The sequence below is a fragment of the Chelon labrosus genome, assembly GCF_963514085.1.
Source record: "Chelon labrosus genome assembly, chromosome: 8".
NCBI classification, from domain to species: domain Eukaryota; kingdom Metazoa; phylum Chordata; class Actinopteri; order Mugiliformes; family Mugilidae; genus Chelon; species Chelon labrosus.
Window position 1 is genome coordinate 20,019,945 of NC_140358.1, and position 19,316 is coordinate 20,039,260.

At 44.3% G+C, this 19,316-nt stretch overlaps 1 protein-coding gene across 1 annotated transcript in view; it reads left to right on the forward strand.

The window, feature by feature from the left end:
* Nucleotides 1-19,316, forward strand: part of tenm1 (teneurin transmembrane protein 1) — a gene marked incomplete at its 5' end in the record, with an annotated part of 159,791 nt that overhangs the window by 91,276 nt on the left and 49,199 nt on the right. The window contains 11 exons of the mRNA XM_084549760.1: nt 844-1,044; nt 2,873-3,058; nt 3,209-3,238; nt 3,369-3,515; nt 6,806-7,040; nt 8,301-8,420; nt 8,513-8,774; nt 10,516-10,801; nt 16,391-16,534; nt 17,340-17,592; nt 18,360-18,380. Of these exons, the coding sequence (XP_084405886.1) occupies nt 844-1,044; nt 2,873-3,058; nt 3,209-3,238; nt 3,369-3,515; nt 6,806-7,040; nt 8,301-8,420; nt 8,513-8,774; nt 10,516-10,801; nt 16,391-16,534; nt 17,340-17,592; nt 18,360-18,380 (1,885 nt within the window). The remainder of the gene's footprint in view (nt 1-843; nt 1,045-2,872; nt 3,059-3,208; nt 3,239-3,368; nt 3,516-6,805; nt 7,041-8,300; nt 8,421-8,512; nt 8,775-10,515; nt 10,802-16,390; nt 16,535-17,339; nt 17,593-18,359; nt 18,381-19,316) is intronic.

Consider the following 19,316-nt stretch of genomic DNA (forward strand, 5'->3'; position numbering starts at 1 on the left):
TTTGGAATACTGATTGCAGGAGCTGAAAGCATCTAGATAGGAGAACACAAAAAATAAATGCCCCTTATTCATTTTGTGACCGTAATAAAGCAAATAACAAAGGAAGTAGTGTCAAACTTTATCTGAATGTGCACCGTGTATCATCTTGGATTCAAAATTATCCCATCATATGACAGCACAAATGATTTAAGTGTCATGTAGCTGGGGCAGCTTACAGTCCTACAGGAAATCAGCCCCGGGCCTCTTGTCATATCCTCTTCCATCTCCCCATTGTAAAACCGCCCAATAAATTAACAAATACAAACAAAGTCGCGATGTTTAAAACGGTTATGACGTTACGCTTGACCACAACCCGATGGCACAGCTGTCCCGAAGACCTCCCCGCCGCCGCCTTCTGCATCCCGGTCTGCTGAGACCGACTCAGGTGTTTGACCTTGAGCGGCGGTAGCTGAGCAGAGCTGAGTTGAGCCGAACTGTGCTGAGCTTTGGCTCGGCGCTCAGGGCTGTAATTACACACACTAACACAGCGTAGCAAAGCCCACCGCGACACACACACACATACACACCCACACGCCGACCAACCCATTTCACCCCTTATCAAAGCCTCAGTTCTAAGTGTCCTATGAAGAGTAATGTTGTGGAACAGATACAGGGATTGTAGCTAGGGTGGTTAACTCCTGGATGGGATGCAAAGAACACTGCTTTCATACTCTGTGAGCTGATGATTATAATGAGACAACCCCCCCTCACCTCCACCACCGCCGTCATCCATCCACCCACCCTCTCACTCCTTCCCTTCACCTCTGACTCACTCTCTCTTTTCCTTTCACCCTCTATCTGCAGTGGACTGCGTGGACCCTCAGTGCGGCGGGCACGGCGTGTGCGTGCGCGGGGAGTGCGTGTGCTCCTCGGGCTGGGCGGGAGTGAGCTGTGATGACCCGCTGCCAGCGTGTCAGGAGCAGTGTTCAGGACATGGCACCTATCTCCCAGAGTCAGACACCTGCGCCTGCCAACCCAACTGGACAGGACCAGACTGCTACACTGGTAGGACGCGAGGATTACTGTCCACATTCAGGAGAGAAACGCTGAAAAACGGAAACCGCACGTCAAGTAGTTCGCCAGTGTTCTTGTAGCACGCGCGCCCCTGCCAAATACTATTTTCTGGGGATTTGATAGACATGAGAGAGAAATATGTACTGGAGCAACGCTGTGAAACGTTTGTTTGTGTGTGTGTGTGTGCGTACCTGCGCATGTGTTTTTACGCTCGCTCTTCATGCTAGTCACAAATGAGATTTCCCCCCTCATGACTCTTTGACTGCAGCACTCCGGGTCCCCCCCCACTGCACTCGCGCTCACTTAACTGTGCACTTACACTGTAGCACATACACACACACATACTTATGCACATGCAGACATCTGGACTCACATATTCCCCTCAGCTAAATGAAAGGAGGGGGGAAAAAAATGCCAGCGAGGAAAGAAAAAAAAACTCAATTCTCGCTTTGCTGCAAGGCCTTTCAGAGACTGCAGCTCTGAGGAACATTCTGCTTGGCATTTAAAAGCTCTGTGATGTTTATTGCGTACCCATTTGCCCTGTGCACTACACATAAGTATTATTTTAGTTAAAGATACCTAGGCGCATCTATAACTGTGCCCCCAGACGTGAAGGAAAAGCTGCGAGTTGGCGATTGCAACAAGGCAAGGCGAGCACGTGCGCTGTGGCGTCTACTGTGATATGTTCCGAGCGTCGAACGCAGTGAGAAAGTGTCCTTGTCCTTGCAGTGTAAGCTGACAGAGAGGACAGTACCCATTATGGGACAGGCTTTGCTCTGCTTCCACCACATTAACCCGTCGTTGGTGTTGGGTAGGATCTGCTCTCCCATGCACGCCGGTGATTTGCTGGCGACTGGCATTAGTGCCCGCTCTCAGGTGTATGTATACCTTATTATAATGATATAGCCTATGATAATGATGGACCGTGGCTGAATATCTGAGATATGAGCGGCTTCCCTTTACCTGCGGGGCTTTTAATCAAAAGGACCCAGCAATTCTATGTCCTGGTCTTGTTGAGGCATAGCTAAGTTAATGTAATTCTAATAGAGAGCTGAAAAACTCTCCAACTTTAATCCACTTTTTCCTCCCTCTCCATGCTATGTATATTTAAATTGAAATAACTTTTTACTGCAGCTGGATAAGTAGTCTTTGTGTGCCTCCAGCACTTTGCTCTCTTTACTGATGGATGAGGCTTTGCTTCTGCAGAGAGAGAGAGAGAGAGAGTGAGAGTTAGATGGCGAGGAGTGCAGAGAAAAGGAAGTAGACTAAAAGAGAGAGGGGGGGGTGGTTTAAAGGGATGTTGCAAGAGAGAAAGAGAGAAAGTGATCCAGAGGAGAGAAAGCTGACGGAGACAAAGATGGAGAGGCACGGGAAAGGAAGGGGTATTAACATCCCCACCAAATCTGATCAAAATGTCAGGAAAAGAATAACAGAGCTGAATTGGAGTCCCTGTAGTTTAAATATGCGGTGCAAATACGAATCATTTGGCTGTTATTATGAGTCTATTCACTCCCCTCCTTCAGGGAGTTCGGCTATTAGAGGTGGGAAGATTGTGTATTGTGAGAAAGTAGACTTTTAACTCTCTGAGGTTATCCACTTCTACCGCTTGTTTTTTCTTCTCACCTATATCCAATGGCTCTCCCCCAATTCAGATTTTCTCTTGACTCTATTTTTTTTTTGTCCCGTGTGCTTCTTTTACCCTTTTTTTTCCTTCCAACGCTCAATTCCTCCATCTGTTCCCCTCCCTCTCGTTCGCTCTTCCTCTCACACTTACATGGGTTTTTTTCTCACGCATGTCTCCGCCCACCTGTTTCGGCAGAGCTGTGCCCGGTGCCATGTGGCAGCCACGGCGTTTGCTCGGAGGGCCAGTGCCAATGCGAGGAGGGTTGGATCGGCGCCGCGTGCGACCAGAGAGCGTGCCATCCTCGCTGCGAAGAGCACGGCCAGTGCCACGACGGGACCTGCATCTGCCAGCCGGGCTGGGAGGGAGAGCACTGTAACATTGGTGCGCTGTGTGTCAGTGCATGTGGGATTGTTCAGTTGTGTCTTGTGATATTTTGATTAGTATGATAAATAGGTTTTTAAAAAAATGTGTCGGCATTTATAATTACTTTCTCTTATGCAATTCTCACTTTTTTTTTTTCCCCCCTCACAGTTACTCATGATTTGGACGTCGTAGTAAAAGGTAATTTATATTTATTGAGATTTGAATTTCACGTTGTGCTCATCCAACATGCTCACTAATGCCAAATAAAAATATGTGTGTGTGTGTGTGTGTGTGTGTGAACATGTGCGCGCGGGACACGCCTTTTCAGACGGCTGCCCAGGTTTGTGCAGCGGACATGGGCGCTGTACCCTGGAGCAGAGCGGTTGGCGCTGCGTCTGCCAGGCTGGATGGAGTGGGCCTGGATGCAGCGTTGTCATGGAAACTGACTGCAGTGATGGAACAGACAACGACGGAGGTGACATTCTAACATCATCTATCATTTTCTATCTCTTTTTCTCTTTCTTACCTCTTTCATGTCTGTCTCTCTGGCACCTTGTCCATTCCATTCCATTACTTCTCGTCCTGTTTCTCCTGGAAAAAAAAAATAAAAAATCTGCCTCATTGTTCCTCTCCTTCATTTCTCCGCGCTGTCCCAGTCCTGCTGAGACTCCTGTAGAGTCCTGCTGGTCATTACTGTATTGAATATGCATTTGTGTGTGTGTGTGCGTGTGTCTGTCTTCATTTGCACAGGTGTTTATGTTTCTGCTTTTCCTCTTATCACAGCTAAATGTCTAATATGCATACCACCTGCCAGGATAAAAAGGCACTCAGAAAAATGTTCACAGGACTAAATACAGCAAACCATGCAGAAACTATTTCTGCTTCTTTGGTTATCAGGTGTCTGGTGACAGGTGAGAGGTGTGTGTCACTCAGCCTTGTAGTTTTCTTATCCTCAAAAGAAGAAAACAAGAAAGTGGCTGTAGGAGCTTTGCTCATTACAATCATTTCCACTGCTCTCTGGTCCCATCTATAGCACTTCTCAATTAATTACACCAAGTTTTAAGAATACAGCGCTGTCAACTCTACCATTCGCTTTGAAACCCCATCAAATATCCGTTATGGACATGACCGCTAAACCGGTGCTGTGATCCGTCAATGTAAACGAGGCAGTGGCACTTTTCTTTTGAGGTATTTATTTATTTATATATGTATTTATTTTGGTGCTTTCACTTTTCGTAACGAGCGGTGTTTAAATGAGTTCACACAGCCGCGGGAAACCTGAAACTCACACAGCACATATTTTTGTAGTCACAGTTTTCCGGCGGTGCAAGGTTCCGATAGTAACCTTTATCCCTGCACATTGTTTACCAAAGCTGCATGACTGACTCAGCCAACACTTCAGAGGGTCACCGTCGACGGCTGCCGGAACCACATATTATAGCTCCTTATGCTGGATTATAGCCACAGAACCGTGCAAGTACGAAAATACATAAATAAATAAATCCCGTGGACCGTAAATAAGGACCGCGGCCTGCCAACAGTGTAGGCACTGATTGTTGTGTTTTTGCATTGTATCAATGGATTATGCTCTTATTGTTGGGGGATATTTTTTTTTGTTAATAATGTACGTTTCATTCGCGGTGAATAAAGGTCTGCCACGCTAATGAATTAGCTCATGCCTTAATTCGGTGACACAATCAAGCACTCTCGGTTTTTAAACGGGCTGTTTTTTGTTTTGTTTTTTACATAAAAGTTAAATGAAAGATTTAGAGTGTGGAATAATTTTGCATTAATGGAATCAATGTTCATGTGGAGAGTCACAGGAGAAGATCAATAAAATCTCCTATTAGAGGTGACGTCCTGGAGTGTTTTTGTCACCGTGACATTGTTAGACAACAGGCATTGAACTCCAGGAAGCACAATCCCAACCTTTTATTTTTCTTTTTTTCTTGAAAAATAAAATAAAAAGCCGTTGTTTTTTCAAAAGAGACATTTAATTTGAGAGCATTAAATCTGCTCGTAAGCAGATTTGGTTTCCTTTTGTTGTGTTTTTCTCAGCAAGAAAAAGATTTGGGCATTAGCGGTCTTGGGGTGGGGGTGTAACAGAGAGTCCTGCTGATCTGCATTATATGAAGGATGCTTTGTTTACGTAGCTTGACCCATATTGGAAGTTATATACCCCAGGCTCTCTTGCTTTAATATAATAATTCTTTTTCTCTTATGAGTCCTGTAGTATTATGGAAGAGCAAAACTAAATTGCTTGACTACCCCCTTTGAATTAATATCATTTCTGTGCGAATGAGAAGTGGTTGAGATCGCAAGCAAGTGGAAACAACAACACCAAACAAAAAAACATTAAATATACACTTTACATAGGTATATGGGCACAAAAGGATTCCAGTATGCATACTGTATGTTATTATGCCGTACTAAAATGCCATATTAGTATTGATAAACCTCCTGCAGTGTCTGCACTGAAGGTTCAAGCCGCTCAGTTTAGTTTTAATTATGCAAGGGAAAGACTTTGTGACAAAGCCGCATGGAGACCATTTAGGCTTCTCTTATCGTTCTGTGCTTCCACTTCCCTGCACTGCTTTTCAAATACCATAATTTTCTGCCACACAATTCAGCCATCTCCCTTAATTGGCAGATATACGGTGGGCTCTCATAGCCTTCTCCCGCTGCAATCTTTTTGTCTCTGAAGATAGACAGAGATGGAAAGATGCTATCACAAGTAATCAGAGAATAAAGAGGAACTTTGAAGAGAGACTTTCAATTATTCCGCCTGGATGGGAGAGTAGGGGAAAAAAAACAACAAGAAAAGATGCGTTGTGCTTCCTCTTGAAAAAAAAAAAGCAGCATTTATTCCGCACATATGAGCAGCGGAATCGCATGCACCTACATATTTATAGTTCATCGCGCACGCCTAAAATCAACGTTTTTACTGCGTTTCTTTTTCCGTAATGTTTAACGTGCGTGCCTGCATAATAACCCACAAACCTGTGGGTTCCTTTTAATGACAATGATATTTGAAATTCAATTAATAGTGTGCTTTCAAGTTCAGGTTTGTAGTGAATCTTATGGAAATCAACCATTGTACTATGCTTCCTTTGTAGGAGTAGGTTATAATAGAATATTGTTGGCCTTTAGCTCTCTGCTCTGTGGTCAGATGGATTTAAATGTCAGCAATGTTTCCTGCCTTTTCAGAAACAGGCTTGAAATAGGAAACACAAATGCCAGCCGGGCTCCTATTACCTGCCGGGGCCTTGGTTTGTATCTGTGGCTCTTTGTTTACGCCAGACTTTTATGGATCGCGTTCGCATAATGCTGGGGGATCGGAGACGGATTTATGGCGGTGCATGGTATAATAAATTTAATTTGATTGATACTTAATGATAATGATGATGCATGTGCAGTTGTTGTGGATTAAATTACTCAAGCGGCTTCTCACTGGCCAGAAGTGAAAAAAATAACTTTTATTTTATTATTACTTCAGAGAGGTTTTTATTTTATTTTATTGTGTCTTCCTGGAAGCCAGACCAACTTCCCCGCCCACAAATGTTTTGAATTGTGTCTGGCTACCCCAGGCTGGTGTCTTCTTCCTGTTTTTCTACAACTGTGGCCTCTGGAATACAAATTTATTTCACCACCCTAGTCACTTATCTCTGTTATGGCCTTTTAGTTTTCTTTTTTTTTTAAAAACTTTTTAAAACTTAAACAAAATTATTCTGTTAATTCTAACTCCCACCTCCGTGTCCATTTCAGACGGCCTGATGGACTGCGTGGACCCAGACTGCTGTGAGCAGCTGAGTTGCGGCTCTGACCCCCTGTGTCACGGCTCGGCCGACCCGTTGGCCCTGTTGCTGCAGAGCCCGCCGCCCCCCACCTCGCCTCCCTCACCCACCAGCACTCACACGCACAACTTCTACCGCCGCATACGCTTCCTCCTTGGCAAGGCGGCCACACACACTCTCCCCGGAGACGTGCCCTTTGATACCAGGTATGCGCTTGTTTACTCTTTGTGCGCCTCGCTGTGTGCGTGCGCGTGCTTATTCTTTCATGCGTTTCGTTTTGTGTGCCTCCCCGTCCTTGAGTTCTGCTGCCGTGCGGTATGCTGAAAGACGTGAGCGGCAGAGAGGGGAGGAAATATATCTGTTTTAATGAATTACTATGTCCATTGGCTATTATTTGTTTAATGAGAGAGTGTGTGGGTGCGTTTGCATGTGAATGAGGCTTTTTATGTGTTTGCATGCCTGTGCATACATCGCCGTGATCTGTGTTACCCTGGAGACTAGCAGGATGTGCATTGTCCTGTCCTACGGCACCAGTGTCAGGCTCCCACTAGAGAGTATTTGTTTGAAACGTATTAATGCTTAATGTGTCATTCAGTTACACCAGTTGTAAAGGTGTCATCATAAATCTTTCAGTATCCTCTCGCTGCAATCTGCGAGCGCAAATACATCTCACCGCCCGGCATTATGATGACCTAGAAAGTTTGGTTAGGAGACTAGAAAGGATGCCTCTCTGAAAAATAGAAAAGTGCAATTTTTTTCCCCCCTCTTGGTTCACTTGCAGAATAAACAAATAAATTAATTATGTGGCCATTTTTTCAAAGGGGAAATCGATGGTGGCTTTCAGGGCAGGAGTAACAAACGGGGCTATGCATTCACCCAGAGAAACCTCACCATCCTTCATCTATGCCTTTTGTGGAGTAACAAACTCCATCAATGAATGTGTGTGTGTGTGTGCGCGCAGCCCATGTGTCTGTCTAAATCTGTCTTCATCTGTCCAGAGCAGCAGTTATTCCAGACTGAAGCAGTGTATTTCACACTTTACCTGCAAAATCAAGACGAATATTCCCCAACAGCGGAGACGTTTTTGATAGTTTAAATCCTATTTAAAGAACAGCGAGGGCCCAGTTTTGCTGCAGGTACCACTGTCATTGTAATATAAACATGATGTGGAGGTTTTGTTTTTCTATATGACAAGGTGTTGAAAGGTCTCTCTGTGGGTGAAGCTATATTTATGGCCCTTGTATCCTGGCAAACGCCGGCAGATTTCTCTGCGCTAAAGAAGAGAATAGTGCCGAGCGGAACGAATGCAGCAGCCTTTTGTTCGCGCGCAAGGTCGTTTGACTCGTGCGTCACAGTATGTCTCTGTTCAAACAATGATTATGTTCTCCATCATTGTAAATCTGTCATCCCTCTTTGTTTATCTCTTTCTATTTTCCTTCTCTCCACTTATTGTCTTTGTCTGGCAGTCGGGTAGCGGTGATTCGAGGCAGCGTTGCGCTGCAGGACGGCTCTCCCCTGGTTGGAGTCAACATCACTTTCCCGCAGCATCCTGAGTACGGCTACACCATCAGCAGGCAGGATGGAAGGTAGAAACCCAAACCCAAAATATAACAAAGTGTCCGTCTCATATCCCCCTCTTCTCACAATCTTTCTTTGCCGTGCTCTCATTTATCTCTAGCTTTGACCTGGTGACCTTTGGCGCCATGTCTGTAACCCTCATGTTCCACCGGCCGCCCTTCCTCCCACAAACACGCACCGTCTGGACCCCAAACAACAACTTCCTGGTTCTGGATCAGGTGACCATGTCCCGAGAGGAAGCTCAGGCTCCTAAATGCGACATCAGGAGTGTTCTGAGTCCATATCCGCTGGTCCTGCCCTATCCGCTTCCCAGATACACAGGAGCATGTGCAGAGAAGGGCCCAGCTGTGCCCGAGCTACAGGTACCATTGAGTTTAGCTGTGTGGAGCTAAAGTCGGCATGCTAACATGGTCAAAAGGACTGAAAGTGATAAGTAGCATTAAACTCTAGTACAGTCCAGAAGTACAAAACTAAAAGTACAGTCAGTAATAGTTGAAGTGGTGTGCAATAAATCGACTATTTTGTTTATGTTTAAGCAAATGTATCCACATTTGGTTCCTCTTTAATGTATTTAAATACTCTAAGCTGAATATATTTAGAAGATATTGAATGTCAACTGAAATTGAGGTGAGAAAAAAAACTATTTTCTGACATATATTAGATTTAACAATCGCCTCATTAATTGAAAAAAAAAAAAAACAGCTGGACAAAATGAATCGGAAAGAAATAAACGAAAAGTAGAACCAAGGTTGCAGTGCATGCTGGGGGGAAGTTACATGTCATAATATATTTCCAGTGTGCCCAATAGTGTCTGAGATGTTTCACTCAAAACCAGAAGTGTCAACTTATGGGTGGTTATAGATGAAAACTCTGTGATCACCAAAGTCGGTGGGATTCATCCTCTGGGGAGAGCCTAAAATTCCGTGGCATTTCTTCTGATAGACGTTGAGACATTTCACAAAAAAGACCAAAAATGTCAACCCCACGGTGGTAGAAGAGTAAAGAGATCAACAAAGTCAGTAGGACTTGTTCTCTTGGGGGTCATGAACGTCTTTAGAAGCTGCGTGATAGCTGCCACTGCCATGTCTGAAACCCTTTTTTATGAAACGGAGCAATATGCCGTTTAATGTGTACAGAGGACTGTCTGCTAGAATGAAGCCTCGCTGTAATTTGTAACAGCTCAGCAACAAACCAAACTAGTCTCGCCGGATTTTGCAAATTTAGCTCCGCAGAACATTTGCACCATGCAAACACGGAATAGGCAAAATGCACAGTCGGGCCGCAGCCGTGTGCTTCCCCACCACGCAGGCAAATTAGGCGTCTCAGTGTCACATGTGGAGGTCAGACTGGTGGCTTGGAGTGAACGAAACCTCACTGCGGCTTTAATTTCAGTGAAAATTCATCATGTAAGGCTCACCCTCTATAGACTGCCGACAGCGTCACATCCAGCGTGTGCTGTGGACACAAATCTATGCTTTTAATTGAAAATATTATCATCCTATTTACAAGCTACATTTACACAATCAGATTGGTTTGAACAGATCATCAAAAAGAGAGAAGGGAACAAATAAACGGATAGAACAGTACGTGGTGTTCACAGTGGGCTTGGTAACACCCGTGTGTTCACCTTTGTTAAGAAATTATATTTGATGAAAATGTCCTAGAGATGCTCGGAGAAAATTGAATTTGATTTAATCACTGCCTCACACAACATGTGGTTTCAGTAAGCAGAGACATCATGGTGGTGTTTACTAGTCTGTACGGTGGAGGATATATTAACATCGTTTCCTGCATTTTATTTTTTAAAAAATAAACCTTATTATAAAGACATGTCACGCAGATTTTATTTCACTTATTGAGAATTATTCCTTGGAAAAGAAAACGTGGCCGACACATTCTTGGTGTACTTACTGTACCCGGTGTTCCTGCCAACAGCACTTATTGCCCCGGCTCATTATACAAACGCAAAGTCATAAAAAAAACACCTTCTTCTTTTCTTTTATTACTTCCTGCCTCTCTCTTCCTCCCTCTCTCATTTCTCATTTATACTCTTCTCTGTCACTTGTATTTCTCACTCTGCCGTCTTCATCTTGCTCTCCGCAGGCGGTGCAGGAAGAAGTTTCAATCCCAGGGGCCTTCGTGAAGCTGAATTACTTGAGCACCCGTGCTGCGGGCTACCTCTCTCTGCTGCGAATCCTCCTCACCCCTCCTTCCCCATCGTCCCCCGTCTCCCCGCTGGGTGGTCTGTCCAAGGTGCACGTCCGCTCGTCCGTCCAAGGGCGCTTATACCAGCGGTGGTATCCCGCCGGGCCCGGGCTGGTTCACCGGCTGGTCTGGAACAAGACCGACGTTTATGGCCAGGAGGTCTGGGGCCTCACTTATGCAACGGGTAGGCAAAACATGAGCCACACTGAGTATTTTTCTTAAATCTCTCTCTCTTACATACACAGTCTGAATTTCTTTGCACATCGTGCACCTTCATTTCCTGTCATCTTCCTACTGCCCCTGTGGAATAAAAGCAAATATCCCAGGAAAAAATACAACATCTGGGTCAAGAAAAGTGTGCAAAGTGCTATTTTATTCATGCCCACGTGACTGTCTATTAAAAGAGATTAGATAAACAACTTATCTTTAATTATCTTTAATTAAAACAGCAGCAGTCCTCAGCGGTTGTTAAAACATAAGAGCAAAATTAATATGATAATACTGTAATAGCCCTCCTACATAGCAAACATAACAACGCCATCAGCTCGATCTGTCATTCAAAAATAACCCCGATATTAACTGTTACTTTAGGTTATTTCAGAGTTTTCAATATGCCAGTTTTATTGAGTTGCCAGAGATAGCTTGATATTTAGATTATGTGTCATTTATATTGCTGCCGTGAACTAGTGACTTAAATGAACAGCTCAGCGTTTCACTTATTTGCTTTCTTTCTCAGAGTTTGATGAGACGATCAATACCACTCTTGCGCGCAAAGATGTGCCACTTGAGCCGGGGAGCCTGTCTGAGCCGGTCGGCGCGAGAGCCGCGGTGGAAGGCCTCCGCGTAAATGATTGACCATTCAGTAGTTAATCAGCCGATTGTTAATGGACGGTCTCCTGCTAGCAAACGGAAGACTGAAAATTGCCCGAGGTTACATAATTGTCGCGGTATCAAGGTTTAGTTTCTTTAGTGGTGGTTTGACAACTGCTGATTTGCCAAATCACGACGAAGTGCTCCCCCGCAATTAAAATATCATTAGGAAATTCAAAACATGTGATGAATTAAATGTTGAAAAGCAAACTGTTTGCGCTCTGCAGTGCTCCCTTAAGGGAGTCCTCTGCACATTCTATGCACCGTGGAGTTTAATAAAATTTAAGATATCATCTAGCGTGGAAGCTAGCCCGAAGTTCCTCTGCCCACAAATGTTTGTGTGGGGGCGTAGTGGTCTTGGCTCGCTCTGCTCGGAGTTGATTATTCCCCGTGAAGATCTGCACGGCCAATCGAGGATCAATTTAGGTCTGGCAGCCCGGTCAAATCGTTAGGGTGGGCTTTGATGGACAGAAGAGTGACAGCCATGTAGTAATAACTTTTAAAAAACATATATTAGATATATATCATCTGCTGGTACAGGGAACAAGCACTTTTGGACACCTTCGACGAGGACTGATTTGCAGAGAAAGATAAGCGTTCGTGCTTCAAATCCAAATCTGCAATGAGAGTTTTCAAGCATGTGACCCGTCGTCTCTTTTTCCCCCATGTCCTTTCTTACCCGTGCAACAAAAAAACCATATGCGCGATCTATAAGGCTTACTGTTATTGCACTTTTTATGGCAAAACCAGCCGCTTTAAGTCCCCATCAAGCCCCCTCCCCCCTCCACTATCTGCTGTCCGCCGCCGAAGGATGTAGACAAACAGTGCAGCTGCAAGACAGAGCTTTCCATAAGCTCTGAGATCAGGCTCACCAGACGCTTTGTCCACTCGAGTGTAGGGTCTCGTACGGAGATTGCATCTCCCCGTCCTTAGGCCATCTCTGCCCCCTTGATCCATCCCCTCCTCTCCTTATCTGTTAGAGCTGCATTTCATCTGCCCGGGCTCTCTCTCGTGCTCTCACCTCCTCACAGCTCAAATGAACCTGTTTTTTTATTTTTTTTTTATTTACCCTGCTTTGCTAAACCACCTTGCCCTTCTTACCCCGTTCCCTTGCCTCCCACTCTCCCCCCGCCCCCCGCCCCTCGCCGTGTATCCTGTGTTTCTGTCCTGTCCTGAACTTTCTTTGCCTCGCTTCCCTGCTTGTTATTTCTTCCGTTCTCTCTGATCTCCCCTGTTACCTCGCTTCTGTTTTCCCCTGCCCTCCTTGTTCTCTGTTCTCCACCCGTGTTTTCCCCTGATCTCACCCTCTCTATAGTTCCCCGTGCTTTGTTGGTTACAACGACACGGGCGAGCACGGTCGCACGCACAAACGCCGACACGTGTATATCCGCGGCCGTGTCCTCGCGCGTAGCCGCGGCGAGCAGGAGAAAGGGAGATCATGCTCTGTTTGCCGGGGTGAACACATTGCCCGAGGCTTCCGCAGCGGGGAATGAAAGCTTTCACCTGTGAGATATTGAGTGTGCATTTATGGGCTGTGGCGCGCACGCGTATTGTTTGTGAGAGAGTGTGTGTATCCGCCTTGATGTGCGTGCGCGTCGTTTGTTGTAATATAGCTTCAGCGATATTGGGCTGTGAAGCAGTTCTCAAAACACTGACACTTTTCCTTTGAGATTGCTTTGCCCGTTTTGCCCTGGAAAAGCCTTGTTCCTCAAATTAAGTCAGTTTTGCTGGAATTTAAAAAAAAAAGAAAGAAAAAACAGGACGATGTCCCTTTTGACTGCAGTGTATTTATGGCAACTTCTGATGCATTTTTATAAGGGGGGACATGTTTCCAGGTCGTTTTGCATTTCCTTGAAGAGGGATGCAATGTGACTTTAAGGGTCAGAAATTGTGCAAAACTAATATATTCCATTTTGAGACGTGCCTTTTTATTTTCAAAAAAAAAGTCTTCTGTGTGTTTAGCCAAGCATCACTTCTGCAAAACATTCGAATTCCCTGCCATTCACGTCTGTTTCTGGCCTTCAACCGCAAAACATTACAAGCCTAACAGAGCCTAAAATGCAAAAATTGGAACAAATTGACTTCTCGAACAAACCTAAGTGATAGTTCCTGGACTAACAACTTTTGTGCAACACTCTAAACCTTATTTTTCTCCTTCAGAATCCCCAGTGTCCCAAATTACCCATTATCTTCCTTCTCCAATCACCTTATCGATTGTACCCACCGAGTTGGAGATTTAAGTTGGCCCTGTGTGTCTGCCGAGAGTTTCCCTCCGTGTTAAAGGGAATCTCCCGAGTTTGTGCATAATGTGTGCACCCCTGCTTACTTATTCCGCCATGTGAGCCGCTCTTTATGCTGACTTTGCTCCCCATTTCCCTTGAGCGCCCATCAATTCACGGGCACGTTGGTCTACAGTGAAGGAAGTTAAGGGAGATCAGCGCCAGCAGTGATTGACAGTGACAACTGTTCTTCCACAGCTTTTGTGTCAGACTTGTCAAGCTGTCTTTTCTGTAATGTTATATCATTTTAAATAGAGTTAACGCTATTGAATCCCTACAGCTTTTACTATTGTATTTAATCATACAATGTAAATATATTACCACTGAAAATTTAGGTAGGCGTTTCGATTGATGAAATGAAAACGGACGTTGCTGTCATCGGATGTCTCTTACATCAACTCCCCAAAGCAATATAACCCTGTTCATGTGATACAATTAGGTGCTTTATCAAAGCTGCACTAATCAATATTTTTGTACAAACAATACATCAAACAAATGGGTGTAATCTGAAAGGGTCACAGGAAAGGATGAGCCTGCAAAATATAATCACCCAACACAGCAGCTCTCCTTAGGTTTACATTTTAGAGTCTTCAAAATAATTGATGAATCTTGTCGACCCACCGTCCCTCATCGAAGTTATTACCAAACATAGGTGACTAACCAACCGAACGCTACCTCCCAGTGCCCAACGGCAAAGATAACAGCCACCTATTTACCCTAGCATTTAGCAGGCACATCAAGTTTTATATATATATGGTGAACTTAAATTCATCATCGGGACTGAAATCTTAATGTTAAATGTAATAGTGCCGGATGTGTGCCCTTATTATCTGAACAAAAGTTCACCATTAACAACTTTAGCTGCTGATAATATCGGGCTGTACTTACTGTCAGCTATGCTGCCCCCAAGTGGCCAAAACAACAACAACACAGCTTTAAAGAGAATGAGCTTTACCACAGTATTAAATATACACTGCCTGGCCAAAAAAAAACACTTGCCACCTGGATTTGACTAAGCAAACAGGTATGAGCCTCTTATTGGATAATTACTGCATGGGTGATTAATTTTCAGCTGACAGCAAGTTGAGTAGCTTCTCATTTCTTAAACAACCACGTCTAAAGACACATCCTGTGGTCGTGGAAAAGATGTTAGTCTGTTTGAGAAGAGTCAAATCATTGGCATGCACCAAGCAGAGAAAACATCTAAGGAGATTGTAGAAACTACTAAAATTGGGTTAAGAACTGTCCAACGCATTATTAAAAACTGGAAGGATAGCGGGGAACCATCGCATCAGGGTAAGAAGAGAGGCAGATGAAGTGATGCTCCCATCATGCCTAGTGTCTACTGTACAAGCCTGTGGGGGCAGTGCTATGATCTGGGGTTGCTGCAGTTGCTCAGGTCTAGGTTCAGCAACATTATGTGCCCAAAGAATGAGGTCAGCTGACTACCTGAATATACTGAATGACCAGGTTATTCCATCAATGGAGTTGTGTCTTCCCTGATGGCACGGGCATATTCCAAGATGACAATGCCAGGATTCATCGGGCTCATATTGTGAAAGAGTGGTTCAGGGAGCATGAGACATCATTATCACACGTGGACTCTCCCATCATTAATACAAGATCTTGGTGAAAAATGAATGCAACACTGGATGGAAATAAATCTGCCACGGCGAATGCATGCTGTAATTAAAGCTAAAGGTGGTCCAACGAAATATTAGAGTGTGTGACTTTTTTTTTCAGCAACGACTTTTTTTTCGACCAGGCAGAGTGTGTAGATACATATATATAGTTAAGGTAAGCCTTAACTGCTACTCCACCTGCTGATTAGTCTCAGTGTGGTTCCTTTTTCCTTGACTACTACAGCGTGAAAAAATAAATTTTTCACAGTTCCTTCCCCATCATCGCTGCTCAACTCTTGCATCACACGTCATGTAATACCTTATAAGATAATAATATGTCTTGAATACACTGAATAATATACGCAAGTAACAAGTATCTCTTAAATTAATATATTGTGTAGACAGTAGACAATATGAACTGATTTATTTTTTTTACCTTCTGAAATTGGTGATGACTTGATCAAATGGTCTTCGTCCTGCATTTGTGTGTTTGTGTGTGTCTTATCACGTGTTGCAGGAGGACACGTACGCACCATTTGCGTGTTTTCATGTTTTTGAGAGCTCCTGCATCTTTGCCACCTGCTGCCTTTAAACAGATTCCAAGTGGCAAATTACTGTCGAAGCATATTTAATCCTGCCAAGCCAAAAAAAAAGCTGTTGTTAGTTGTAGTGGGAAGCTGCACAGCGTATCATTACAACTAAGAGGCCAAGCAGCTAATTCTAGGGCTCCTTCATGAAGACGGGCTCCTCCTGATTACGCCTCCACTCCTCACTGATCTCTCTCAAACACACACACTGATGAGGTCTCGCTACAGGCCTTTCATCTATCTCACCACTCAATACAATATAGTTTTGAGAGACACAGAGGGGAAAAGCATGTGCGTGCTTGTGTGTAAAGGCAGGCTCTTAGGTTCTGTGCCTCATGTGCAGTCTTTTACTGTAGTGTTAAAACACAGCGGCGCGGTATTATATGTTACAGCATGACTTATTTGTGCATTTCAGTATCAGTCGGCTATGAGTACGAGTCGTGTCCCGGCGTTATCCACTGGGAAAGGAGGACCGCGCTGATGCAGGGGTTTGAACTGGTTCCGTCCAACCTCGGGGGATGGTCTCTGGACAAGCACCACGCCATCAACTTACGCAGCGGTGAGTACGCACGCATGATCCAAATTAGGCTCGCTCAGAAATGTATTGTTTTTACTCACATTTTTGTCCTCTGATCGTGTTTTTTGGCGCTTGGAGGCTGGCTGCATTTTCAAAGGCGCAAATCGATTGGACTAAGTTGAATTGAATTGAACTGAATTAGTTTTTGCTTTTGAAAGAAGACTGAAGTTTCGCTCCCTTTGACTTTGAGATAAGTAACAATCACAAAGCTGCGTCATTAAATTTAGCCGCTATTTACTTCCTTTGATAGTCTTGAATGAGCGCATAAAATGGCACCCAAGACAATGCCATAAAGTACAACAACACAAAGACTCATTTCCACTGCAGTCCTTGAAGTAAGGGGAGCAAACAGTCCAGGTGACTCAGCTACATCATACAACAAAGTGATTCAGTTAATAGAGTAAGTAAAGCTTACTTCGACGGAATAAGACACATTTCTTACTAAATACCCTACAATCACATTAAAAGTTATTATTTATTAATGTATACATCGCTCAAAAACTTCATGAGGTCATTGCAGGGTAGTTGGCTCAGATTTGATTGACAGTTAGCTGAACCGCTGGTATCATATGCGTGCAAGTGCACCGAAGGGTCGTCCACATTTTCAGCCTGCCTCCATAAACCCAGCGCGAGGAAAAGGAATGGGGCGAAATAAAAAAGTCAATCTGTCATGTGGAATTCAAACTTTGTCAAAAAATGCTTTCATATAGGATTCCATCCCCTCAGGCAATACACCGACTTTTCTTTTAGGGAGTTTAAGGTATTTATTGCATTGGTCTCTCCCCAGGAATCCTTCACAAAGGAAACGGAGAAAACGTATTCCTCTCCCAGCAGCCTCCTGTCATCAGCACCGTCATGGGGAACGGTTTCTACCGGAGCGTTCCCTGTGGCCCAAGCTGCAGCGGCGCAGCCAGGGACATGATGCTGTTTGCCCCCGTGGCGCTGGCCATCGGCCCCGACGGCTCCCTCTACGTGGGCGACTTCAACTTCATCCGCAGGGTGCACCCCGATGGATACACCAGAACCATACTGGAACTCAAGTGAGAATCGGGATCTTGTTTGCATGTGATAAGATCATGCTGCTCTGGGTAGAGATCTCCCACATTGGGAAGCAATTGGATTTTGAGCTTCGGATTGACTTGAGCACAATTAAAACAAAATTAGCTCGGCTGAAATGGGTTAGCATGGCATTAGTTCTGGTTGGCATCTGCGTTTGTGATCTGTTTGATCTCAGTAGAATACTTTGTGAAGTTTGTCTCCACGCTAAGGCGGAGTGTGTGAGGTTCAGATCACACACTCTAATCTACCTCTTTAGGATGTGAGAGAAGCTGAAAGTCTTTGCCGTGAAACAAAGATACTTTTTTTTCCTCTGGATTATGGCGATGATATCTCCTACTGTGCTGCAGGCACGACATTCTCTATTTCTGTAGTTTCTCAAGCGTAGAATCTCGATGGGATTGCACAGTCATTTGTCCTGTAAAGTGTTCTCCTTATGTAACTTTACTCTCTCATTCGCTGTTATTATTGTACCTCTGACTAATATTTCTGGTTCAGACGGAGGTTTCACAGTGTCTGTATTTGATACTTTTCTGTCCTCCGGGAGGAAATGCCAAAAAGCTTCCTGTTTATGTTAATATTTAATGTGAAACAATGCAGCCGGCTAAATCAACCCTAATCTCCCTTTATGAGGGGAAAATTGACTCATTGTAGCCTATGAAATTCTGAGGTACTCTCGTTAGCGTCATAAATAATTGTTTTTACTTGCTCTTCTCTTCTTTTCAAACCCTCTTCCATGGCCTATTATCAGGAACCGGGACACCAGACACAGGTGAGAAGTGGTGATTAACACCTCTTTTATATACCTCCACACAACACAGTCACACACACAAAGAACATGCGTCAAGAGAAAAGACAGGACATGTTGCAAAATGCCTCGCAGCACGTTGACGGCTGTTTGTTTTCCGCAAATTGCATTGACCTGACTTCCACACAAACACGCGTGCGCCACAACCAAAATCTGTGCACGCTCCAACTGCAGAGAGATCAAATCCTCATTTAAATTTCACCGGGCGATATTAAATTTCTAAGTTGGAAATCAGCCAAAATGTCAAGGATTTGACTTTTTAGAGGATTACTGAAAGTCTGTTTGGAGGGTGCATCCGTTCGCTCTCTTCCTGAGCCGGCCTAAAAGCCCAGGGCCGGGAATGGCCCCACCGTCGTCCCTGGCTCGGACCCTTGATGTTGGTTTGAGCTCTATACGCCGTGTCTGACACGAGATTAGACAGATGTTTGTGTGCGGCTGTGTGCGTGCTGATGTTTGTGTTTCTGTCATGGATTGCTGTATATTGAGCCGATTGTGTGTGCGCCCACGCTTGTGGCTGTTTGTGAGAGACTAAGAGAGGGCTTATCCGATTTTGAAAACACACAGGATTTTTCATGATATCATATATCCATCATGCCAAAGTTGCAGGCCATGCACCGATGGGTGTTTATGGTTCATGGATGAGTGTGTACATGTGTCTGCATACCCTGGGAAATTGGACATTATGAAAACAATGGTTATTTCCTACTTTAAAGCCTAAGCCGACTGGGATTACTTCTAGCACAGAGGGGTTGCTTCAGCAGTTTACAAGGGACACATGGAAATGTAGCTTGAGTGTCTTAAACAAATGGAAATACCATTTGAATTTGTAGAAAAATACATATAGAGAGTGTAGAGGGGTATTCTGGTGGACCACCATGGGACCTTATTTTGTAAAAAAAA